Source organism: Pipistrellus kuhlii, unplaced genomic scaffold (genome assembly GCF_014108245.1).
Source record: "Pipistrellus kuhlii isolate mPipKuh1 unplaced genomic scaffold, mPipKuh1.p scaffold_m20_p_4, whole genome shotgun sequence".
Classification (NCBI taxonomy): Eukaryota; Metazoa; Chordata; class Mammalia; order Chiroptera; family Vespertilionidae; genus Pipistrellus; species Pipistrellus kuhlii.
Genome location: NW_023425540.1, coordinates 3,876,687 through 3,903,571, shown reverse-complemented (window position 1 = coordinate 3,903,571; position 26,885 = coordinate 3,876,687). Strand labels below are relative to the sequence as shown.

Below are 26,885 nucleotides of genomic sequence, written 5' to 3'. Positions count from 1 at the left end.
GCCTATCGAGGTGTTATCCCTTAAATGAGGTCATGCCGGCCACCGGTTCCAGTCCTGCCTTCCCACTGGAATCTTCTGGAGGCTTTTTTAAATGCCCCTGTGCCCATGGGCCCAACTCTGAACACCACAGGTATCTGTGCAGCGACTTGGTAACCTGCAGAACGTAACCTACCATCTACAGGGGGGTGTCCATTGTTATTGACTGTCATTGTTTTGATTTTTATTGATTGATGATCTCACGAGGGATCAGACCGACATGCCTTTTCTACCGTCTGTCCGAAGTGGACCCTGGCCGGGAGGATTGAAGCTCCCCCGCGTCCTAGTCTAGCCTTCCAGCCAGGCAGGCTGAGCGAAAATCTGCTGGGTCAGATCAGAGATGCTGCTGGGAGGCCGAGCGTGTTAGTGGGGCTGGTGTCATCAGATTTTGAGCGCTGCCTCCAGCCGTGGGAGCACTCAGCGTTCTATTTTATTAAAGGAACTCCATGCCAGTCACAAGGGGGTGATTTAGCCCAATTCAATTAGGAGCATAGATCTCCTCATCTTTCTATTCAAGTCCTCATATGTGGAACCGAGCCTGAGTCAGCTCCAGTCTGGACACACACTCTCTCTGCTAGGCCTGGGCCTTCAGCATGCAGCCACCTCCACACACAGCTCTCGCCCTCCTGAGGAGTGTCTGCACAGAGCACAGTCCGACAGCTGTTCTTCCTGTGGTGGAATCGAGGGTTCGTGTGAGAGGAGGGAGGGAGGGGCTGGAAGGTGGGCATTCTGCATCAGCCTCTACACTATTTCAGAGCCGTAATGTTCTGACTAAACCGCTGTGCTCTAATGCGATGGTCATTAGAAGTGATTTCCTTGTGGAAAGTTCCAGAGTGTTTCCCATCAAAGACTATCTCAAAACAAGGAACGAGATGAAAACCTTATTGGGAAGCAATTAAATATAAACTTGATCATGGCAGTGATATACAATAATAATAATGATCACTTGAGCAAGGGCCCTCCTGTGGAAGTTCACAGACAAATAAATGTGAAATGTACGGTCTGGTGACAGACAGGGATGCCGCACTGCTGTGGACACGTGCGTCACACACACAGGAAGAGCAGAGCTGTCATCTCCCCACCTGGGGCCAGGGTTCTCTTCCAGCTGCATCCCTACCTTTCAGTGTCTGTCTCAAAGAGCAGCTGCCACACTCTCCTGGAATCCTCGCCAGCTCCCCTGCCTAATACCCGCTGCTCAGCTGGCCCCACGACTGGCGTGCGAGAACGCGTTCTCCTTGTGAACAGGTCATCCCGGGTCTTAGAATCTTGTTCTGCTCTCTCACCGTCAGGGCTTCACGGATTCGCATATTCATTCCACAGACCATCCTTGGCCATTGCCTTTGGACAGAGCTTGTATAAAGGCCTTAATCTTGTCCCCTGGTGCGAGCTCACTAATCCGTCCTCCTGCTCTCCCCACGCTGAGCAGCTTTTGGTCTCTGTTTTCCAGACTAAATGGTGGCCTTCTGTATTGGAAAGACAAGCCAGACTCCTGAAGTCACAGGGGACATGTGGGGCTCCCTCCCTGTCAGTCTAGCCTCAGGCCATTTAACCAGGAGGAACAGCAGCCTAAGGGGACCCAGTGAGCTGAGGACCCCAACCCAGCAGACCCCAAACAAAGCACCTAACATTGAAAACAGTGGGGAATGTGTTAAAAATTCGTCTGCAAGAGATGAGATGTGTTGCATTGTTAGAACAAGAAAGGCATCTGAAATTGAATTCGGATTACCAACCAGGAGCTGTGGCAGGCAGTGCCCTAGCTATTCAGTAGAGAACTGAGGGGAGGAGCACAGAGTGGCTGGGAGGGAGGGGGGGAATGCAGGGCCCCCCCACCATCTGGGCCTTGACCAGTCTTGGCAAAATCCAAAGTCTGCCAGACACTGGCGAATGTCTGTCAAGAGCAGAATGGATTTAAAAATGACGGCCTTTCCTTCGATGTAGTGTGAATGATGATGAGTGAAATGAAGTGAAAGTGGATTTTGTAAAACGACATGTAACAACAAGGCTGAATCATCCAGAGAGAAATGAAAGGAGCCAGACACACCCCCTCAAAAATGCATATTGTATGATTCTATTTATATAAAGTCCCAAAGCAGGCCAAGCGGACCTGTGGGGCTCGAGGTTTGAAGTGCTTTCTGTGGGGGAGGGGCAGGTGGAGACTGGGAGGAGACCCCAGGGTGGTTTCTGGGGCGCTAGCAGTGTTCTCTTCCCGGACCTGGTTGTAACATGAGCTTGTTCACTTTGTGATAATTCGTTGAGCAGAATGCTTATGATTTGTACATGTCTTATGTATGATGGTCTTCAAAGAAACCCAACCCTTGGATTGGGCAGCCCTGTCCATGGGATTTGGGCTTGCAATTGCTAGCGAGGTTCTCGGAATTTCCTGTCTCACATGCTAGGCCCATTTCTAGAGTCAGGGTAAGTGGTTCAAAGATCCGAACCACTTAGAGCAACAGTGGCAAGGGGGCAGGGCAAAGTAGGGACTGTACTCGCTTTGGGGACCACCTGATACCAGGTTTTAGGAGTAAATCCCACAGAACGGTAGCGATGAGATGGGTGGGTTTCCAGGGATTTGCTCAATTCTGAGTGCACCCAACTGTGCGGATTTGTAGACAGTGGGACCTCAGATCTGTTACTTTGAACTTTCACACACCCTTTCTGCCATGGAGATCGGGGTCAGCGCAGGCTGTGGGACCGTGGCTGTGCTTTTCCACCTGGGGGTGTGGCTCTTATTTCTCAGAACAGCAAGCTACCAGGGCAAAAATTGCCAGATTTCTTTCTCAACTCTTGGCCTGGGTGAAGATCCATGGCTCCATGGAAAAGGGCAATGAAGGAAGGCTTTTGGAAAGAGAGGGTCTGAGCAGGCTCAGCACTGATAAAGAAGAGGGGTCATATCACAACAGGACATGGCGGGTGGGAAGGCATGTCTGAGCAAGATAATGGGAGGAGGCTAGGGAAGGGAAAGTCCCTGAGGATTCAGAGGCGAGAAAGGCAGAGCAGCTGGTCCCGGGCAAGGTGTGGGAGCGGCTGCCTTGCTACAAAACGGCTCTCTAATTCCAAACCTTCTATTTCCAAGCCCTAGTCACACCCAGGGAGCCAGGGAGCAGTGGAGGTCATTGCCCTGGGGCAGAGGTGTGGGGCTGACTTTTTCCTAATTGGACTCCAGATATTTGGAGCCATTTGCCACTATCACTACCACTAAAAATCAGGTGCTCCCCTCCAACTGGGGAGAGCAATCTTGATCAAGAGCCTGTTTGCGATGGGAGGGGGGATTCAGAGAGGCAGATTCCATGTTTATCCCCAGCCTCGTGCTGGTCAGCCATAAAAATGGCCAGTGGCAGCGGAGGTGGGCCCAGCGCTGGGAAATGCCGGCAGGTGTGGTCAGCACTCCCATTCAGCACAGGAGGGAGCAGCTGTGATTGTCTTTCTCTCTGAAGGTTTATGTATCCGACCATGTTTGTCCTGCTGGAGAGCGAGATGTGGAATGAGGGGGAAATCGTTACTGGGACGCAATAATGACACCATGGTGCGTGCGTCCAACTCCCCGGCACAGGTGTTTCAAGGCATCCGGAGGGGCGCATGGCTAGTAACCAATCTGCAGGGAAGTCAGGAAGTCCTGGAGAAAATGCTTTCTTTTTAGCACAGAAGATGCTTTTGGAAAGCATTTTTATATGAAAATGTTATCGAGGAGAGCTTCTCGGAGCCTGGGTCAGGGCGCCAGAAAGTATAAGCAATGACAGCATCTGCTCTTGCGGCCCCACCCAGCTTCCCTCGCCCAGGCATTTCTTTTGCAAAACACATGGGGCCCCAATTCTGAGGAGAAGTCTGCATAGCATCTGGCCGCGCCCGAAGGTGTGATTTATAACCTGTCGCGCTCAAGCATGTTGGTGCAACTGCCCAAAGAGCAGGGAACTCTCAATCAACGCACAGTATAGGGCTTCGCCAGCCAGTGGGAGGCGGTTCCATCCCTGAGCCCAGCTAGGATCACCAGATCTCCAGGACTAAGAGCTTGTCTGGGGTCACTGGGCCCTAAACAAGCTGGGTCAGTGGCAGTCAGGTGTTTGAGGTGCCCAGGCCCCAGTGGGGCGGGTAACTGAGAGGGCCTCCCTGGGCCCTGGCTCTCCAGACCCCAGGCCGCCCAAGGCATGGCAGGTCGGCTGTGTCTCTGTGGTCTATCCCCATCGAAGGGAGAGTAATCACCCCGGTGATCACAGACTGTCCGCAAATCCGATAACTCCTCGGATTTGCCAGAGTTCTCTGTCCTGGTGACACATGACAGTTGACCAACCTGCTCTGTACTTCAGCTTCCTCATCCGTTAAAGGGGCTACCAGTGGGGCTCCAGTGAGGGTTAACCGAAATGTAAGAAATTGGGGTACTCAGCACAGTGTGCAGCCCATAAATAAGTGCTCCATGCATAAACCCGTTATGAGTCTTCAGCAGCTTGATTTCCGGAGATGATTCTGAGGCCTTAGATGGACCAGCGGTTTCCAATGTACAGTCTGGGAGAGGGAGTGCGGCTAGCAGGCCCCGAGGAAAGGCAAACTGGCTCCCTCCCAGAGCCCCGAGAGGAGAGAGTCACTGATGGCACCCATACACCCAGACCTCTGTTCCCCTAAGACTTCCTTTCTGAGAGTGCTGGGGGGTGGGAGGGAGCAGGTGGACCCAAGCTCTCAGGAAGCCCATTAGGGAGTGTCCAGCTGGCAAATGGGGAGCCGCCCTCTGGCCAGGAGAAGTGGGCCACAGCTGGCCTTCTGGGCTCGGCAGATAACACTCAAGCGTGTCCAAGGTCCCACGGTGAGCAGTCTTACCCCTGGCCATTCCTCCCTTTACTTAAAAATATTTTTTTTTCCTTAATCAATAAAGAAATTTTTTAAAAAGAATGCAAAAGAAACCTTTTTTTTCCCCTAAGCATTTGCACTCTGTTCATCAATTCCGTTGTTTTCAGAGAATTGCGTGGAGTCTAAAGAAAAAAACATTTAGAGGCTTTAACACTGGTTCCCAGGTGAAAATAATATTAACAATAAATTTCTTGAAATTCTCAGCCCTACAGGTTCAGTGTTACCTAACACTCGGCACCCAGGGGACTTGAGTCATTACTGGGTTTGTCATGTCTTGTTTCTGGGCCTTTTCCAAAGAAAGGAGAGAGAAGCCACCTGGAAGTTCACCAGAGTTCACTGCATGGTGCATGGCCATGCCTGTAGCCAAGATTTCCAGATCCTTCTCCACCTGCACCTCCGGAGGAAGTCCCCGCCCCCAAACTGTGTGGCATCAAGGAGGCCCAGTTAGTGTTGTGCCCAGTGTTGCACTGCTTTGCTTTTGACTGGCAGAGCGAGGCCCTCCCAGAACAGTCCCCTTCTCGCACTCAGGACGACATGTTGTTGGGTGGCTGCTGGGTGGGAGAGAGCAAGTTTCCTTTGGGGTGTGCAGACAGAGCCGGCTGCCACGGGCTGCCCTTGAACGTGGTCATCTGATGACCTCTGCTGGTGGAAGTTCCCCCGCGTGTGCACAGATGCCCAGAGCCAAGCCCAGACCATGTTCCTGTCCCCACATCCCTTCCCTCCTGGCTTGTCCTTCACAGACAGCAGGGAGCAGGAGGCCTTTGCAAACCCCCGGAATCAGGGGTGCCTGGGCCAGGCCAGACTGTGCCCCTAAAAGCGTGCTGCCGCCCTCTCTTCCAGTGAGCCTCTGATCCCCGCGGACCCAGCAGGCAGCCAGCATGATGGAGAGCGCGCGATCCACGGGTGTGTGTGTGCTGCTGCTCTTCCTCCACGTCCACCTGCTGAGCGGTAAGTCGGGGTGGCCCTGCCCTCTTACGCTGCTGGGGTGTGTCCTGGGGGCGGGAGAGTCCCTCTCAGTCCATTCCCTGTGCAGTTCTGGGTCACAGGTCAAAGCGGAATGAAATTAAGGAAAAATGAAGGGGAAAGGAAGGAAAGGAGATGGGAAGGGGGAGGGAATGAAGAAGCTGAGGGAGGAGCACTAGTGACACAATGAATCACAAGAGATCAGACGTTGAGTTCCTTGTGAGGGAATGGCAGAAAGATGGAGATCAATGAGCAGAGTGACAAGTGCCAGGGAGCACTGTGACAGCAAAGGGGGGGTGATTCAGTTTAGGGCCACCGGCATGCCGTGGGCAGGTACCAGCTGCATAGACTCCATGGGCTTACAGAAGGGCCGCATACTCCTCAGCCCATCCTACTCCTCACGTGCACTCTGTTGGAATTCTACACTTGTCACTTGATCCTAGGTTGCTATTATTTCCATCTCACACAGTACACACATACACACCACCACCACCACCACCACCTCTCCATTTCCACTGCAAAGCTATCTCTCTCTCTCTCTCTCTCTCTCTCTCTCTCTCTCTCTCTCTCTCTCTCTCTCTCTGTCTTTCTCTGCATCCTGCCAACAAGGGGCAGCCCACAGAGAAGGGTTGCTAGATGCTAGCACTTTGGCATTTCTGAGCTCCCCACCCCTAGGCCTCTTCACCCCAAGACCTCATTGCTGGCGGGGTCCCCTGAACCTGCTCTTGTCACCAGCAGGGTGACGGAATGCTTGAATGGGCCTTGAGATTGATTCCAGCGGCTTCTGGCTTTTTCTAGGACAGTCACCTCCTGAGAAGCCGAAGATATCGAAATGTCGCTCCAAGGAGAAGGAGACCTTCATGTGCTGGTGGAAGCCGGGGCTGGACGGAGGCCTGCCCACCAACTACACGCTCTCCTACCACAAGGAAGGGTGAGTGCTCCCGCTCTCCGGCCGCGCAGGGCTGCTTTGAGTGAGCACTCCCACACGGCCCCGGGGGTCTCCTTCTTCCCGGAAGGGGCCCAAGCATCCGTGTCCGCCTTCTCCTGTTAATGACCTTGAAGCGCTCTCTCAGTGTGCGTCAGCTCATCCACCACCCCAGCAATACCACGTAGTGTCCCCTTAGCTGGAGTTTTGCTTTCAGGGGTTTTAGTGACTGGTGATCAGCCACAGTCCAAAAGCATTAGATGGACAATTCCAAAAATAAACAGTCCCTAAGTTTTTAAATGGTGTGCTGTTCTGAGCTACCTGGTGACATCGCACCTGTCCCATGTGTCCAAGGCGAGTAGCTACCCACGTGTTAGTCACGTGGGTTATCCTATCTATCAAGTAGCCCCATAGTTGCCTAACCCTACGTCACATGCCTGTGTCCTCCTCACGCCATCTCATCCCATCGGCCCATGTCACCTCACCTCATCAGGAGAAGGGTAAGTACAGTAGCTTAATGTATTTTGAGAGAAAACATTCATATAACTTTTATTACAGTATATTGTTACAATTGTTCTACTTTAATACTAGTTATTATTGTTAATCTCTTACTGTAGCTAGTTTATAAAATTAAACTTTATCATAGGTACGTATGTATAAAAAAGCAACGATATATATGTGGTTCGGTACTCCCCAGCAATCCAGGCATCTACTTTGGATCTTAGACACATCCCCATGGGAAAGGAGAGTCTACAATAGCAATGTTTCCAATTGCCTGTCCCAGACGGAGGCTGCAACCCAAGGTCCCATATAAGTGTTGGCTGAATGTTAGTTCATTTCAAATGCTCATCTGTGAGCCTCGTGCTATTTGTAATTTTTTTAGTAATAATTATTTTCGCAACATAAAAAGACAACCATGGTCCATGAGCTTTTCAAACTAGTGTTGTGTCCAAGAACATGAAGACCCCTACCCTTATAGGAAGGGGAGGGTTTCCCCTTGGGAAATGGCTAACCCCAGACCCTTGATCTCCCAGAGGGTGTGTTTGGAGCCCAGGATGCAGTGCGGACTGAAAGAGGTCACCTGTGGGTGAGGCTTTTGTCACCTCTCAGCGAGAGCCTCCTGGAAGTCCAGGGAGAGCCGCCTCCTTCCCCGGGGAAGCACCGCTTACTGGTAGCAGCCGCTGGCCCGCCGCCCAGTGCCTGCACTCTGTGCACACAGAGCTGTCAGCCCTTCTGGGAATCACAGGGTGGCAGGTCACCTATTCGGGAGCTCCACTGGCGGCCCGAATGGGATGCTTCTCCACACCTGTGCGGAGCGTCTTGCGCTGAGGCCCCCAAGGCCCGGGAGAACAGAATGATGGGCAGCTTGGGCCTGAAATACCTTTCTTCTCAGCCACATCACTGTTGCCGACTTGGTGCAATCTGAAATATGCTGGCATCAGCGTTTATTCTCTTGCACCTTTTGTAAATGAAGTGTAATTCAATATACGTGTGCAATGAATGCTGCATGTGCATGCCCCCTGGGTGTTATGTGGGGGAGGGGGGGAGAGGCCCCCATTTCCTGAGATGACCCAGGGGCAGGACCGTGGGCACGGTGATGCCTTGGTTGTGGAAAGTTCCAGCATCTATCGGCAGGGGACATATGTCACAAAGCCCACAAAATACTATGGAAAGAAAGGGTTGGTGAGAAGCGGAGTCTGCAAGCTCTGAAGGGACACTTCCACCCTCTTCCCCAGCAGTCTCTCCCCGGTCTCACTCCCTGAGCACAAAGCCTGGGGGTGCCGTGCATCAGCGCTGATCCCCAAAATCCAATGGTATTGAGCTATTAAGAAAAAGCTGGGCTGAAACAGGTTTGGCTCAGTGGTAGAGCGTCGGTCTGCGGACTGAAAGGTCCCGGGTTCAATTCCTGTCAAGGGCATGTACTTTGGTTGCGGGCACATCCCCAGTAGGGGGCGTACAAGAGGCAGCTGGTGGATGTTTCTCTCTCATCAATGTTTCTAGCTCTCTCTCTCTCTTCCTCTCTGTAAAATATCAATAAAATATATTTTAAAAAAAGAATGTAACCCTTTAAAAAGAAAGAAAGAAAGAAAGAAAGAAAGAAAGAAAGAAAGAAAGAAAGAAAGGAAGAAAGAAAGAAAGAAAGAGCTGGGCTCTTCTTACTACTTCCTTACTCACTCCTAGTATATAATACGTTGCAGGAGTTCATTCCTCTATGAATGTCCGGACTACAGAACCGGTGGCCCCAACTCCTGCTACTTCGACAAGAAGCACACCTCCATTTGGACCATCTACATCATCACAGTCAATGCCACGAACGAGATGGGAATGAGTTCCTCAGATCCGTTTTTCGTGGATGTGACCTACATAGGTAAGGGGATGGGGGAGGGATTTCTTACTCCATCGCAGACCTAACAACAATTGGAGTCTTCCTGGCTTATGAATGAATCACCAGAAAGGAAGATGAGAAAATGCACACTGTTCTCATCTACTGATAATTTTTATTGAATCATTCATGACGGTATTTGGGGGTCCTTGTGATTCTCTTCTTCCTTTGTCCTTTCATCTCATCCCCTTGCACACAACAGGAGTGTTCTATTTGTGCTTCTCTTATCGATCCTTCCCTCCAGCCCTCCTCCTGCAATCAATGCCCCCTTCCCCCGCCGCAAGCTGGAACTTCTGTTCTCCTCCCCCCCCACTCCCCCTCTCCTGCTGAAGGACAGAGCTGCTCACCAGAGTAGTAGCTCTTGGAGTTCATCTGCTTCTACACCCACACGACCAGCTCCAGCTGCTTTACCCACATTGAATTCTCAGTGTATAAGTACTTCTTAGCAACCGGAACTCTTCTTTTACAAAGAATTTGGGGAGTGAAGCGTGTTACTTGAATAGCAGGCTGAAGGCCACAACCACACATACAAGGTTTGTGGACTTTATTAGCAAAGCAAAACAAAGCCAACCCAAGAGCTGTTTCTTGCTCTGCATGATCCACATTGAGCTGCAGGGCAAGTGGGCATCATTGTAGTGGCCTCTGGGTTTAGCATGGATAACAGAGGGAATCTTAGGACAAGACATGGGTTAGCCAGGACTAGGGTCAGCCCTCAGCTTTGATAATAATCTTGGGAGAAGTGTTTGATTCAAGGTTACCTAAGATTTACCTAACGCCACCCAACAAGGAAAATTAGACTGGGAATCTCAAATATGTACTTGTATGTCATTGCTTTGTCATGTTATCAGTGGCTAATACCACCAACTGGCTCACATTTGAATGTTTTCTGCCCCCGGCAAATCATTGCAATAAGCATGGAGGTAGAAAATGAATTGAATCTTAGTTTAGGAAAATCCAAAAGGTAACCCCACTGACAAGTCAGAATACAGTAAATTTCAGGCATATAAATTTACTTGAGATATGAAGTCTTTAAGATGCTAAATGCCAAATAATTTCTTATTTATGGTTCTTTCTTGAATTGCCCTGCCTTCAAAGATTCAACTAGTATTTGAAAGCAAAACAGTGAAAGCAATTAAGGTTCTAAAATGAATAATTGTTATATCACTTGAAAGCAGTGATTCTCAGCTGGGGTCTATTTTGCCTCCCATAGATATTTGGCAATGGCAGGAGACACTTTTCATTAGCCCAGGGAGGGGAGGCGATGGTATTACTGACGTATAATAGGCAGACCAGAGATGCTGCTAAGCATCCCACAATGCTTCAGGATGGCCCCCACAAAAAGGATTACCTGATCCAAAATGCAAATGTGCTGAGAGTGAGAAACTGCTTTAAAGAATTCACCGTGGACATTGTACATGGACTTCTGCACAGTATTTTTTTTGGATCAGAGGCATTTCTCATAAGTGTGTAACTTGAGACGTATATTGAATAACTGATGTTTGTTTAGTGAGTGCATATATATAAAGCAATCTTTCTTAGGTATTTGCTTAGTAACCGTGAAGCATAAGGATTAGTGGCAGATTTTCTAACATTCCTTTTGTAGGTTATAATGTCAAGTACACTATTGCTACACTCACTCCTATGCCACCTGGTGTGGAGAGTGGGCTGAAGAGGTGACAAGTAAAGAGAGAAAGTATTACTAATTAGCAAGACTGAGACTAGGATAAGGCAAGCCAGGGTTCTAGACATCTCACTCTTAATGAGTCACTCACAGACTTGTACTTGAAGGAATATGGAGAGCAAGTGCCTCTTTAATTTTTTAAATATGGTAATATACACATAACATAAAATTCACCATTTTAACCATTTTAAAGTATGCACCCTAGTGCTTGGTATTAGTTCATTCTCAATATTATGTAACCATAACCACTATCTAGTTCCAGAAAACTTTCATGACTCCAAATAGCCATTATGTCCTAGTTACTCCAGATCTCCCCCCTTACTCCAGCCCCACTAATCTGCATTCTTTCTCTTCAGATTTGCCTATTCTGGTTATGATATATATATATATATATATATATATATATATATATATATATATATATATATCATAGGTGTCATATCATAGGTGGCCTTTATATCTGGTTTCTTTCATGTAGTGTAATGTTCTCAAGATTCATCCATGTTGTAGCCTTGTCAATACATACTGCCTTCCTCTTTATGGCTGAATAATGTTTCATTCTATGAATATTGTTTAGCCAGTCACCAGTTGATGGACAATTGGGTTGTTTTCACCTGTTGGCTATTGTGAATAGTGCTTCTTTGAACATTTATGGATGAGTTTTTGTTTGAACACCTGCCTTCATTTCTTTGGGTATGTTGGCTAGGACATGAAATTCATGGGTGACGTGACTTAACATTTAACCTTTTGAATAAGTTCCAGACTTTTTCACAGCATTTTACATTCCCACCAGCAATGTATGAGGGAATGTCTCCAACACTCTCCCTTGTTATTTTTTACTTCTTGAATTTCAACCATCTTAAAGTGGGGATGAAATGGTATCTTGTGATTTTGATTTGCGTTTCCCAAATGACTGATGACACTGAGGGTCTTTCCTGTGCTTGTTGGCCATTTGCGCCTCCTGAAACTTAGCACCCTACACATCTCCCTTGCTTCAGCCTGATCCCAACACCGCTAATCAGCACCTGACATCAAATACAAGCCGCCTCATAAGCAGGGTGGAGTGAAACAGGAAGTCATATAGTTTTGTTTTCAAATGCCACTTTTACTAAGTATGGGATTTCTTTCTTCAGTTGAACCAGACCCTCCAATGAACCTGACTTTGGAATTAAAACATCCAGAGGACCAGAAACCATTCCTGTGGGTAAAATGGCGTCCACCCACCCAGGTTGACATAAGATCTGGTTGGCTCACACTACAATACGAAGTTCGATTAAAGCCTGAAAAAGCAAATGAGTGGGAGGTGAGTCAACCATGAGCATTTGGAAGGAACCATGTCCTTTGACAAAGATGAAACCCTTGCTACGGGGAACAAGTCATTCCTCCCAACTACTGGGCATCATGTTGCCCTCCTGACACTGATGTGGAAGGGCCTTCTCCCCCTCCCTTAGGACTGATGGGGTGCGTCTTCACAGCTCTCCCAAGGCTAATTCCTTCTTTGCACTGAACAATCTCTTCCACCAGGTTTCCAAACCACCTCCCTCAGGATATCATAGATCTAGACACCTATGAGAGCTTTTCAATGGCACTAAAGGGGAGGAAAATATCTCAGTGTAACCAGTTAATGGCCAGTGGTATTTTTATTCACTTCACATTATTTTAATGTAAATAAATAACACAGAAGCCCTGGCCAGGTAGCTTGGTTGGTTGGCATGTCGTCCTGATATGCCAAAGTTGTGGGTTCAATCCCCAGGTAGGACACATATAAGAATCAACCAATGAATGCATGAATAAGTAGAACAACAAAATCAATATTCTCTCTCTGTGTCTCTCAAATAAATATTTTAAAAACAATAAATAATACATTAAATTATAGGCATTATGATGTTCCACTTTAAGTACTTTAGGTCAGTGGTCAGCAACTGGTGGTCCACAGACCACTGGTGGCCCGTGAGTTCTGAAAGGCTGGCAACCACTGCTTTAGATTGTCTCTTTTACAAAGGAAACATTTTTAAACATAGACAAAATATGAAAATCAGACATTGAAAATTAACTAAAATTTTTACATAATTCAAATAGCCTGTCCATATTTTAGTTCTGCCAATTGCTTCCAAAGAATGTCTTTAATGGTAGTTTGTCCAGACCAGCATCCATCCAAGACAATGCACGTGACTGGCTGTTAGGTGCCTTAGTTAGTTTCAGTCTCAGTGTGGTCAGGAGACCAGGCTCTTTGTGCATGGAGTGCTCTCTCTTTTGCATTAATCTGATTAGTTCTTTGTGAGGTCATTTTGCTAATTTCTCTGCCTCTGTATTTCCTGTAACCAGACATTAGAATTGATTAGATTTGGGTTGGACAATTTGGGACAAGAGTACTTCAGAGGTGACATTATATTACTTCCTGTCACATTATGTCAGGGGGCACAAACCATCTGGTTAACCTCATAAATGACGCTAAAACTGACCCCTGGGTTAGGGGTCAACCTGGTCATTGTGAAGTCACATTTAATCTGTGCACTGTTGTGTCAACATACATCCCAGTTCTCTTCCACCTAGTGGCTTTACTTGAATGATCCTTGAATCAATTACTTCATTGGGGTTCACAAAATAACTGTTTTTACGATGTTATTAACTGGTTACCTTCTGTAAAGTAGAATTTTGAAGGCAGTGGGAAGGATGCAGAATATTTGTCTTTCTGAAATAGAGTTCCAATGGAGAGGTAGAAAACCTGTTAATTTTTGTGTGAACTATGTTTCAGAGCGAAAAGGGATGGGCTGAGAGGGCGGAATGAGGAGAGCAAGGTATCTACTAAGTCTGATCGTCTGGCCTCACTCCTCCAATAGTTTCTTCTCCAAGGGAAAAGTCTGTTTCTTCAGAACACAAGTCAGAGTGACTTCTGTTTTCCTTGCTCCTCCTTAGGTTCATTTCGCTGGGAAGAACAATCAGTTTAAGGTTCTCACCTTATATCCAGGGAGGAAATACCTTGTCCAGGTTCGCTGCAAGCCAGACCACGGATTATGGAGTGAATGGAGCCCAGAAAGCTCCATTCTGATACCTGATGGTGAGTGTCTTGACTACATTTTGCTTATATCATTAAATATTTTTAGAATAGAATGGATATAGTTAATTTGAATGTCATTACTACAAAATAGAAACTATTTTTAGCCTTAGTAAGAGGAATGAGTAGAGGTATGACTTTTTCCACCCAACACAAAGACACTTGGAAGTGTAGCAGTGTTGGGGTCACTGTCGGTGAGGACCAGTTTCTAAAGCCACAGACATAGGCTTGGTGTGTGTCAGAGGGCTTAGTGGTCATTCTGCCTTCCCCATCTGCCCATCCCTGTCATTTAGTCAAGGTCATCATCTAGTTCTCCCAGAATTTGTAAGGTGCTATGCCATCATAAGGGTCTAAGTTGAACTGGTTTTCAGTCTCTCATGTCGATTCCATGTTGGTCCTTAGTTAAGGCACACTATGTGAGAGGCCCATGATTCTAACAGTGTCATTACCCATGGTGCCTTGTAGTTCACAAAAGAACGATTCATCTTGCATTTCCCAAGTACTTTATGGTTTACAGTCTTTCTCTTGTTTGGGCCTCCCAACCCTTACAGGTATTCAGAGAGAATATAATTACCATTAAGAATTAAAAATGAGGAAACTGAAATTCAGCAGTGAGGTCTGAAATCTTGCCCAGAACCAAGTGGCAAAGCCTAGTGTTTGTGACAACTTGCCTGGCCAGAGTATCAGGATTTGCACCGGTTTGACTTACTGGAGAGAGCTGTGGGTCATAAAAGATGTTCATGCATCCTGTCCAGCCCTGGCTCTCACTTCATAAAAGCACAGAGTCTACAGGCAGAAGGTCTGGATTCAAATCCCCGACTATGGCCTTATAGTCACATGCTAACGAGTAAATCTTATATTAGAGCCTCATCTTTGCATGCAAGGCAATGTATGTAAAGAGCTTAATACCGTCAATGGCTTTTAGTAAGAACTTAAGTGTTACCTTTTATTATTACTGCAACTGACCAGGTGACCTCGGCTTTCCTCTTTAAGTAGCAAATGAAAAACATGTAAAAGGATTTTAAAAGTACAGATGACTATAAAAAAAAAATACATGGAACCCATGAAAATGTAATATAATAGAATTGGAAAAATTAGCCCAGCATGAATGTTACTCTGGATTGCTGTCCAAATCAAAAGAGTGTGTGTAGGAAGGGGGATCGGGGGAGGCCTTACCTTCAAAAGGTTCATTCATTTGCTTTGTTTGTTCGCCTGTATTTAATGATGCTGTATGTGATGAGAGCTTTCTGGCTGTTTCTTTTTAGATCCCACCAATGCAGACCCCACCGTGTGGATCTTTGTGGCTGTGCTTTCTGTTGTCGTCTGTCTGATTATAATCTGGGCAGTGGCTTTGAAGGGCTATAGGTACTTCATTGTCTATCAACCTTCCTCCCAACCATGTTTTGTGGGATAGTGGTTTTTTAAAAGGTGAAAGCGAGATGATGGAAACTTACATATAATTCAAGCACCTGATTTTAGCCATTAGCTTCAGTGTGCTACCCATAAGAAAACCTTGTCAGTACCAGCAAAAGTCGCAGAATGAGCTCATCTGAAGCTGGTTGGTGCTCTTTCCATCAAACTGAGGCTTGCAGTTGAAAAATAGTTTAAAAAAAAAATCTGCCAAGAGCAGCTAAAATCAAGAGGAGCAACTAGTGCACATAATCCACTAATTTGCAAATCAGCCCCTCAGTCAGCCAGAGCTAACTTTGCTGTTGGCCTCTATAATTATTGTCTTCAGCATGGATTGTCAATTTCATGTAGCACCGCCCCCCCTCCTGGCCCCAGCTTTAACTCCTCTCTACCATAGTCCATGTAGCAGCTATTTATAGGTAATACTAACCTTTTAGAAATTACAAGTTATCAAGTGAGTCATTTTTTCTCTCTCACGAATTATTTTACAGCATGATGACCTGCGTTTTCCCACCAGTTCCCGGGCCAAAAATAAAAGGATTTGATATCCATCTGCTGGAGGTAAGTACCAGAGGTGGAGCATGTATCCTGCCTCACTGATCTATAATAATGACCTCTACACATGCACACACAGTCCCATCTGTTAGACCTGGCTGCCTCAGTTACCCTTGCCCCACTGTCCCTCCTCTTTTGAGAAAGATGCATGAGGCCTGAGGGTCCTTCCTAGGAGACATTAAATGTCAGAGGGAAGAGAGAGAAAGACAAGAAAATAAGACAACACACAGTCATGCTCTCTAGACTTACCAGATCTATTCATAAGCACAGCTGTGAGCATTTTGTACAAATAATCAATTTAGAAAAGAGGTGAATATTTTGTTTAATACAAAAGAGGGACCTACCACCCCCCTGCCCTATGGTGCAAGCTTTTACTTGAATGTTCTTTACAGAAGGTCATGGTGACAGAATAGCCTGCTGCAGTGTTGGCTCTGTTTGGGCCCACAATTGAGACTGGGTCAGTGCAGTGGGCTGATGTCTACCAAGGCCCATTTAGGCTGATTCAAGTGGGAATTAAATGTGTTTTGAATGAAACATTGTAAATTTTTCTGCAGGTTGAAATATGTAGTTTCTATTTGACCTTAAGTTTAACACTGACATGATATATATATATATATATATATATATATATATATATATATATATATGCAGTTAACTTTGCAATATATCATTTGACCTAGCCACTATGAGGCTAACAGTACAAGAATGTGAGAAGTGAGTCCTGGAGAATTTGGCTTGACTGCATTCACTTTGACTGCAAATATCATAGCAGGGACTCAGGCCCTGGAATTTGGGTTCCTTGTTCAGTGCTTTCACCCCACTATCCTTTAAAAACCAGCATGAACATCTCAACTCACTAAATTAAGAACTATTTGACCTTGCGGTCATGGGAGCTTAATGGAAAAAAAAATAACTTCTTTTTTGTGTCACAAACACAAAAAACGTTGTTGTTTTCTCTATTACATGACCTCCAATCCTCAAAAGAACTCTCCCATATGACACTATTATTCCCATTTTACAAATGGAGAAACTGAGAACCACTAAGCAGCTTGTTCAAAGTCAGTACCCATTAGTGAGTGAAAAAGCCATGATTTAGACTTCTGTACCTGACCTAAGTCAGAGGATCATAAAGAAGAGTGGCAAGTAAGAGGAAAAGGCAAAAGGAGGAATGAGGGAGACAGAGAAGGAGGAGGGAAAGGAAGAACAAGAGGGGAAAATATGTACTACAGGAAGAGAGGGGGAAGAGAGAGAGGAAATGGAGTAGAGAAAAGAGAAAAGGAGGATGGGAGAAGAAGAGGGCAGAAAGAAGGAATGACGAAGTAGGAAGAGGAGGAGTTGGAAGGAGGAGATGAGAAGCAGCTCACTGCTTCCAGACTCGAGAAAGTGGTGGAGGAGGTTAGGAGGTCAATTACCAGATCTTAGAACCTCTGAGTCCCAGAGTAAACGTTTCTTCTTTAACAGTTATGTTTCTCACCTGTGCATATGCTACTTGCCCATTAAACTCATAATCATTATTGCTTAGAGACTAAGTTAAAATCATGAATTGACTTAAAGAAAAATATTAGATGAATAGAAGTCTAGGAGGTGATTATTGCGGGCCTGTTTGGGAAATGTCTAAAGTTTGGGAAATGCTGCTAGACCATTATAGCTTCCAGCTGCCGTGGCCATGAGCACAGCTGCACTTTGATGCTGATGTGGAATGTTCTGAAGCTCACAGCCATTCCTTCTGTGTCTTTGTTTTAACAGAGGGGCAAGTCTGAAGAACTGCTGAGTGCCCTGGGGTGCCAGGACTTCCCCTCTGACTGTGAGGACCTGCTGGTGGAGCTGTTAGAGGTTGTTGACAATGAGAACCAGCAACTGGTGCCGGTCCATTCAAAAAAACACCTTGATCAAGGTCTTAAGCCCAAACACCTGGATCTCGACAGTGACTCTGGCCAGGGCAGCTGTGACAGCCCTTCCCTTTTGTCCAGCCATCATGAGGGGCCCCAGGAGAGTCCCTCCACCTTCCACACTCCTGAGGGCGCTGAGAAGCCAGAGAACCCTGGAAAAAGTGGAGCCCACACCTGGGACTCTCAGAGCACCAGCGTGGGGGGCAGAGTCCCCTATTTCTGTGCTGATGGACCCAAATCTTCCACATGGCCTTCATCACAGCCCCCCGACCCCAGATCTTCTTACCACAACATCGCCGACGTGTGCAAGCTGGCCATGCCCCCGGCAGGCTCCACTGCCACTGTGCTGGACAAGACAGACACATGTGCTCCGACGTCTTTGGAAACCACTGAGACTGGAGCAGGGGAGGAGGCGACCGAGCAGAGAGGGGTGGAAAGCTTCCATTCCCAGACTGACCCAGACACCCCATGGCTGCTGCCCCAGGAGAACACCTCCGATGTCTCTGCTAAACCCTTGGATTACGTGGAGATTCACAAGATCAATAAAGACGGGGCGCTGTCCTTGTACCCCAAACAAGACGAGAATAGCAACCAGGCAGAGAAGCCCGGGGCTCCCAAGGCCAGCAAGGAGTACGCAAAGGTGGCCGGCGTGATGGAGAGCAGCATCCTGGTGCTGGTGCACGAGTCGCCCGCCCCCGACCTGGCTTTGTTTGAAGAACCAGCCGAGGAGGCCCCCCCATCCTTGCAGCAGAACCAGGAGGAGAAAGACCGGGCCGCCTTCGCCATGGCACCCAGCACCTGCAAACTGCAGCTGGGGGGGCTGGATTACCTGGACCCTGCGAATTTGAAGGACTCCTTCCAGTGACGGCTGACTCATTGGGATGGCCGGTTAAAATGTGATTTTTCTTCAGGTACTGCTATCGCGCACATGGAATGTACTTTCCTAGAGAACGTTCGAGAATGGGGTTCAGATGACACTACTAAAACTCACAGTTCTCTCTTCTTCATGCTCCATTTTCAACCAGTGGCCTCTTCCTCCAACAGCTGATTCCGGATCGGATCATTCTGTTTCCTGTGATTTGTGGATCTAGTTTTTGTTTTCAGTTATAAAACTGCATGTTCGATGCAATAGAAGCACCATTGCTCAGTGTTCCTGAGGGACTGTGCCAATAGGGAAAGCCTCCAGAAAAGGCGCCCGTGGTTGGGCATGGGACAGGAGGATATGAAGGAGTTAGAGTAGCTTGGCGCAGGAAGATGATCGATGTGAGAAGGATGCCATGTAAGCTGCTTTTGAAAACCAGTTGCTTATCCTTTGCACCCCTCTCCCATTTTATTAGGATTAACCAAATACAGCTCCGTGCCAGAAAGGATGCATTCTGGGACCTGACACACCATTTACACCATTTCCTGTTACCTTAGTGACACGTTGCTGGGATGCACCTAACAATCTTGCCTCCATCTCTTTTTCTTAAAACAGTTGGAATCTGGTGAGCAAGGATGCTCCTCTCCCACATCATGTTTCATCCTAAAGTCTCTAAGAATATAGTTTTGGAGAGTGAGGTTTCCTTACATGGGAGGCAAATGAGTTTGACGTGGTGAATCCTCCTAAAACGGTTTCCTGCTTCATTTCAATACGACAGATAATTTATTATACACCCTAGTCTTCTCCTAGTGGGAAAAAAACAAAACAAATCCCCAAGGATTAACTTTAATTTCAAAACTAACCACAGCAAGATGGTCATGGAGATACTGCCTTACTGTACATACAGATTCTACTTTAATACCAGACCCGTATGTTTAACAATGTATTTTTGAAGACTATTTTTCTACCACTCGGCGAAGTAAAAGAGTATTTTCTATCTTCCCAGTACAGCTGTTTACGTAGTCAGAGGGCACCGTCTTTTCTGCCGAGGCTGCAGGGAGCATGGGCAGTCCACGACAGTATCCGCAGTCCCCATTTGGGGAGCAAATGTCATATCAACAGGAATGTGAAGTGGGTGACAATACTCAATTTCCAATACAGCATAGTTTAGTTTATCTCGTTCTTTTATCTCCAGATACATTAAATGTCAACCACCAATAGCGTGTTAGGACTCTCCACACACAGAATTATTTCTCCTGTAATTTAGAGCTAATCTGGGGCTCCTGGGTGAACATTCTAGAAGCTATCAGGAAAAAGGAGGGTGGTGACATCCAGCATACTGTTTTAAAGAGAGGGTTTTGTTTTGCTTTGTTTTTCTGAGCAATCTTGGACAGCAAAGATATTTTCAGCGAAGCCATGAGTTAGTTATCTCTCTGGAGTAGATCCATTTGCAAAATCTTGGCAGAAGCAGAGAAAATACTCACGTCAGAAGTTTCCAAATAAATGTTTTAAGAAACAGCATCTGTGGAGTGGTGGGCACAGCAACAAAGACCAGGGTCTGGTAGTAAGGATCTCTGAGTTAGTGCTAGGAGCTGGCTCCCCAGGAGGGATCAGAAGCCTGGATCTCCATCTTACAGAGAGCGTCCATAACTCATGAGCTGCCTCCCTCTCTTGTTTATTTCACCTGATGCCAAATACTTTCCCTGTGTCCACTCACCAGCTGGACTTAGAGAATTTGAGCTCACCTCTGTGAGTTAAGTATTTCATCCAACAAGCCCATGTTGACAGAAACTGGACACAGAGGTGACCTGATGTTGGAAAGTGAACACACTGTCCTGGCGTCCGGATTGCAGAAATAACAGACCTGAGGCTCTGTTCTCCCAATACATAAACATCGTAAGAGTAAGAGGAACATTTGGAAAAGTTGTCCCCAAGTTCATCCTGTCTCCTAGATCCTTGCTACTCAAAGTCTGGTCTGAGGACCAGTTGTGTCATCATCACCTGGGCGCTGCATGGAAATGCAGATTCGGCCTCCCTGGCCCAGAATGACAGAGTCATTACCTGCATTTGACTAAGTTCCCCAGGTGACCCCTGTGGGTAATGAAGTTTGAGGAGTACTGCCTTACATGATTACTTCCACGAAAAGCTTATTTTAGCAACTGGACACACCTCTCTTGGAAAGTACAAGTCAAGTCTGTTTGACTTACCCCAGACAATGCTGTATGGAAGGAGAAGGCATGGGTTTTAAAAATCTATTTGAGCTTTAAGATTCACAGGATGGTACAGAATGACCTGCGGAAGGACACACAACTTCTAATAGGGCCAAGGGATGTAGTCCACCTTGAGTAGCATTGACCAAGACTCTACCCTTCAAAGCCAATGCAGACTAAAATGTTCCGCAAATAGTCCATTGTTCTCCAAGATGTATTAGTCTATCAGTCACTCTGGTAGCTTGCAGATTAAAAAGTAATCTGATTTTGGTATTCATAAAAAAAAGTTATGGGTAAAGATTTAAGTTGAACTAAATTTTTATGAAAACACCAATTAGCCACTCACTAAGTCAAGCCAAGTCTATATTTCTTTGTCAGTTAGGACTCTATTTTAATTAATGTTTTTTCTATGGGTAGAATATTTCCTTTCAAGAAAAGAGCTAGCCGAATGGGAAGATGCAGGTTGGGGGTCAGGAGTCCCAGGCTCTAGTGCTAACTATCCCACACTGAACAGATCAATTCCCCTCTCTGAGCCCCCATTTCCTCTGAAAGAAATATTGGTCCAGACAAACTCTAATGTCCTTTTAAATTCAACTCCCTGACTCCATGGCTCACTGGCCATTTTCTAGCCAAGATAATTTAACCAGTAAATGCCTTGTATCCTGCAAACAAATAACTGCCCTTCATCATAGGAATGCAAGTACTCTTCCATGATGTGCTGATCATTTCCTTTAAAATCATCAGTTCCAGCTTGTGCTAACACACCACATGTGCATTTTATAAATTACATAGGCACAGAATCACAATCTCAGGTTGTGCACAACAAATATGTGTGTAGAGAGAAGAGGCGTGAGATTCTTTAAAAAGACATTTTGAATGAGGCTCTACTTTTTAGAGAAATGATCTTTGGCTGAATCAAGCCATGCTTATTTCTTGCTGAGTCCAACAGCCCTAAATCTCCTCTCTTATAGCCGGCTGCTGATTCTGACATTTTTCTCTCTCTTCTAGATTACCTACCAACATTGCACAGTTGGTGTCATTTTCTGAATTATGGAAAATCATATTTTTATAAACAAAAGCTTAAATATTCATGTTATGAAGCACATGGAAGCGGGATAGCCAGTGGGTCATTTATGGAAGCTTGTGGCCCAAAATGCACATGGGCTGTGGCCGGCTTTCACAAATGGGTATTAGGCACCTCAACATGAGCACAAGGTCCTCTCAGCCATGTCATTGCCAATTAGCTGACTCTTCTTTCCCCGAAGTGCCTCAGGCCAATCCTGGGAGGCAGTTACAGATTGCAAACTTGCTTTCACTGGTTTAGCCCAAAGTGGGTCCATTCCTTAGTGCCTGCTCTAATCAAGGAGTTTGACTGCTTTTCCCATAATGACCCACAGAATGAGGGAGTCCTGTGAGTTAAGGAGCGGCCCGAGGCTGTGGAGGAAACCTGGCTCTTTCGCTGGCTGCCCGCTGCTGCCCATCACTTCCAGAAAGAGGTGGCCCTGCCCTTAGTACAGTCCCTATCTCCCTAGAGTAGGCGAGAAAGAAACAGATTTGTACCCATCCTACAAAGTGCCTTTCTTTACTTTTATATGTTTTTAAGTTTCCTTTTCACAAAAAAGAAAAAAAAAAGTGTATTAAATGGAAAGCAAACTTTCCTTTTTTATGTAAATGAATGAAGAAGCCAAAATAGAATGATGAAATGGTCTAAGGTCCAACCAGCAACTGCCCAGAGGCCTTTTAAATGTATTGTTTAACTGAAGGACCACAGAGTCGATGTGAATCATGTGACTGACTTTGATAAGAAATTGACTCTGGCTAGGGTTTAGGGAGTCAACCTGCCACACCCAGATCAACTGACAAGCATATTGATGCCCGTAGGCATGGCTGTGAAGTGAATGCCTGGACCTGAACAGGCGGTGCACACACTGTGCATAGGCAAGGAAATGGAAAGGACTCGGGTTGCTCCCGTGCTTGCTCATGCAGATTTCCCGTTGATAAAGGCGCCGAGTGTACATCAGTGAACACATCTCCTGCTCTGCCTTTTCAGCAGCGGCACAGCTGTGTTGTTGCTTGGGTGGTGGCTGAGCGTTCAATTTCCAGGTCTCGGGCACATAGGTATTTTTTAAATGTGATAAAGAAGCTTTTAAGAGAATGCTGTGGGACGTTAGTCAAATAGAACAGGCTGTTGACTTGATACAAATCCTTTAAACTCTAGCCACCATTTTCCTCACCTGTGAAATATGTGGGCTGGCCAAAGACCGTGTTACAACTCTAACCATCTCTGATTTCCGTGATCTAAGTAAAATCTAGTGTTTCTGGTGAAAGGCCCAAGTACAGTCAGAGAAGCATGGTTGGTGTGCCCTTGATCTGAAGCAGTGAATAGTGTGGCTGGAGCAATGCTTGAGGGAAAAACAGAGATCCATCCCTCCATGTCAGATGGACATGATTTAGCATCCTTGCTTCTCTTATTAATTGTCCATACTTGTAGGCTTTCTTCTCTCACTGCAGGGCCTATAGTTTACCTAGGAGTTACTCATGGCTGTAGCAACTTTAGGAACTGAAAGAAAGAAAAAAAAAAAAAACAGAAAAAAAAAAACACCTGCATTATTCCTAAACAATGACTATGGCTCTGCAAAAGGCTGAGTTAGGTGTTAAATCAGCCACCCAGCCATCAAGGCCCAGGTTGAGGGTCACAAGTAACTTAAGTTGGAGATTTGCACGCTTAGAGATTCTAGCTCTATTCATTAATTACTAAATTAATTCCAAGACAATTCATAAATCCAAGCGGCATGGACAGCTTGGTCCAGGAGGCCTTCAACAGAAACTTAATGCTATAGAATGATGGCCAAGGGCCGGTGGTCTCGCCAGGAGTTCTATGTTTAAGTATGGCTTGGATGTGTCCCAGGATGTGCGAATCACGTGGGAGTTCTCTCCTCAGACTGGTGTTTTTCAGGAAGGTGAATTTTGGCCTGAGATCCTCATAGTGTCTATTTCAAAGAAAGGAAAAAGATCGAAAATAGAACATGTTCAAAAGTTTGGGCATCTCAGGAGTCCATTAAGTGCTAAACCCAAATTTTATGAAACCTGGTGAATCGATTACCTACATAACCCACAACACCATAGGCCCCGTGGATTTCTTTGGCCAATGCTCTGATTTCAAGTCAGGATGAGTTGAGACGTGCAGGGTGGTAACACATATCCCATTTATGTGACTTTGGCCAATGAACAGAGAGAGACCTTGGATAGTTGTCGTCTATTAGTTAAGTTCCACCTGCTTCTGATTAAACAGGGGGGAAAATTAACTCTCAAAACTTTGGCTACAGAAGTAGTAATATCAAAAAACAATGTTTAATAGTTGTGGTCAAATTATGCGTCACCTGGATAAACTTCAAAATATAGCCTGAATTTTTCCACGCAAATTTTACAAGTCCTGGAGGGAAATAAAGCGGTTTTTGTTATGCTATCTGAAATTGGAAAACTACATGGCAGAGGTACTTCTGAGAAATAATTTGTTTCATAAAATTCCTGATGAAATGATTTTTTTTTAATTTTTCCAAGTAACTACCTCCCCTTCTTGTCCTTTCTTCAAAGCTGCTTATTCTTAGAACGAAGGATGTCATGTCTCATGCTTTGACTTTTTCAGTGGTATATTTGTTGTATTTGCCATGTGATATTCCTGACTTTAAAGTAACTATTATATTATTTTACATTATAATGCTTTATGTGGTACAAAAACTCTATGACACATTGAAATATATAGTCAATCCTCATGTTGTAAGGATAAAAATTCATGTTACACAATGAAAATAATTATTTAATGACTTACAATCTATTCATATGTGGTTTCAATATGATTGTGTCTGTGTCTGTAAAACAAAACCGAAGGAAATATGTAATCATATAATTCTGTTGAAACCGTGACTACACTAATTTTTTTCTTAATCTTTGTGTAGAAGTAGTATAATATGCCATTTGTACAGCTGGGCTGGGGTCTTAAGTGTTTAGAGTACAACCAGGAATTGTTTGAAAGTCAACCAAGCCCTCAGCTTTGCTTCCTGTGACCTCTTCTTGAGAGTTATCTGCAGCACAAGGCCTGCTTTTGCGCTTGATCCTTCATTCTTAAAAAATTTCAGTCTGCTGTGGAAACCAAAGCAATGTCGAAGCATCCTGTGTCTTCTGTAAAGCCATACTGAAGAAAAGACTGTGTAATAGTATCAAGTTCCACATTTTCAAAGCTACCACTACCTCTGCTTTGTCTCTTTCCTAGAAAATGCCAAGCAGAATTCTTCACCATTAAGTGGGAAATGAGAAGCGATTGTTACAAAAACTGTTGGATAGGTTTGTTTGTTTATTTGTTTTCACGTGAGACTACACCTTCTAACTCACCATTTTGCAGGTTTATGCTAGGTTGTCTCAAGAGCCATTTTTACATCTACTAAAAACTGGATAGTGAATAAGGACCAGAAAGAACACATAGTAAGTCACTGGTGGAAAACCAAAAAACCAGAGAGCAGACTTTTTTCCTAACTATAAATCATCTGTTGCCCAAAATCATGATGATGTTCTCTCTCACAATTTGATTTCCCTAATTCCACGTAGAAATAAATATTTTCCTTATTTGATTTTAGACATTAAATATATTGTGGTATAAGAAAAGTCAATCATATATCATAACTAATCTTATTCCAATTTTTTAAATTTATTTCTACATGTACTTATTATAATGGCGACTGTACTTCTTTTTAGCCTTAAAGAATTATAGATGATAATCATCAAACCTGCATTTTTAATTGTGTAAATCTTTGGTCATTGAACCTTGTGCTTTCTGTTCTCAGTGGATTTACTCCTTTGTCTCTTTCCATTTTGAGGAGACACGTGGACAGTTACATCTTTGTCAATTGTATGGGAGATTATGCTAACTGCTGTTATCCTAACATCTTCATCTTTTCTGCACGCCAAAAAACAATGCTTGCCAAACAAAATCGTAGATGTCCCAGTACAATACGGTCATTCTGTTTCTATTCATGTTATTGAAAATTCCCAGCTCAGTGCCTGGCTCAATAAATGTTTATTTCCCTTGACTACCCTTCCTCTATTTTTTTATTTTTTTGACATGGAAGTGAGTAGAATATCATGTGTGTGGTTGAAGCAACTTTCTTGAGGAATGTTTGCTGCAATCGGGTCTGTTTTCCAGAAATTGTTGGTATAAGTTGAACCAAATCACTTTTCCTCCTTTATCGTCATCCTTCCTCATGACTACAAACATAACAGCCCCCTTTGCCTGTCCTTTCATGTGACAAGCTGCTCAAACTAAAGAAGATGGAACATGAAGATGGGGAACAAATCAGAGAAGCTCATTTAGATATTGTAAAATGGCCCTGGCTCAGTGGATAGAGCAATAGCCTGTGAACCAAAGGGTCCAGGGTTCGATTCTGGTCAAGGGCACACACCTTGGTTGCAGGCTCCTCCCTGGTCCAGGCCCTGGACAGAGCTCATGCAGGAGGTAACCAATTGATGTGTTTCTCTCGCATCGATATTTCTGTCTTTCCCTCTCCCCTCCACTCTCTCTAAAAATCAATAGGGAAATATCTTCGGGTAAAGATTTTTTTAAAAAAATTAAATATTGTAAAGTAAAGAAATAACCAAACCATTTTTTTAAAATCATAATAAATAAATTTATTTAAAACAGCATGAATTTTCCATATTACGAACATCTTTCTGATGAAACCCATCAGAGTAAGGACTCTGGACCTAGAAATCTTGGCTGCTACTCATGCTTGTGGTACAGAAATAGGATCTGGTGTGAGTTTTGCTTTACAATCTCTCCTCTGCCTCCTGGTTCTCTCGTGCCATGTTTTCTGGGGCCATGAAGACTTCCCTGTATATTTCAGTCCACAACTTGGCCTATGCCAAAGAAACGGGGACTCTCCCGTACTTAGGTGGGTGCCATCCGTCTTCCATCCATACTGGGGCGCACTTTCACTTCTAAGCTGCAGAAATGGGAGGGTCAGCCACCAGACACAACAGTCGAATAATTTATGAGGAGCCGGAGAAGCAATATGTAGATAGTTTTCCAA

At 45.3% G+C, this 26,885-nt stretch overlaps 1 protein-coding gene across 3 annotated transcripts; it reads left to right on the top strand.

Moving 5' to 3' along the window:
- The first annotated feature begins 5,422 nt into the window (after positions 1–5,422).
- Positions 5,423–25,892, top strand: PRLR (prolactin receptor). Of its 3 annotated transcripts, XR_004983101.2 has the most exons (10): positions 5,423–5,820; positions 6,634–6,766; positions 8,959–9,128; positions 11,958–12,127; positions 13,741–13,882; positions 15,145–15,244; positions 15,781–15,850; positions 17,591–19,524; positions 25,205–25,284; positions 25,677–25,892. XR_004983101.2 is itself a non-coding variant. In XM_036410719.2 (8 exons), the coding sequence occupies exons 1-8, from the start codon at positions 5,751–5,753 to the stop codon at positions 18,596–18,598; spliced, it is 1,863 nt and encodes a 620-aa protein (XP_036266612.2). In that variant the 5' UTR covers positions 5,423–5,750; the 3' UTR covers positions 18,599–21,071. The 3 variants fall into 3 exon arrangements, 1 of the variants encoding a protein (XP_036266612.2); XR_006739746.1 differs by having other exon boundaries at positions 5,694–5,820; positions 8,942–9,128; positions 25,205–25,892; XM_036410719.2 differs by lacking the exons at positions 25,205–25,284; positions 25,677–25,892 and having other exon boundaries at positions 17,591–21,071.
- Positions 25,893–26,885: the final 993 nt, after the last annotated feature.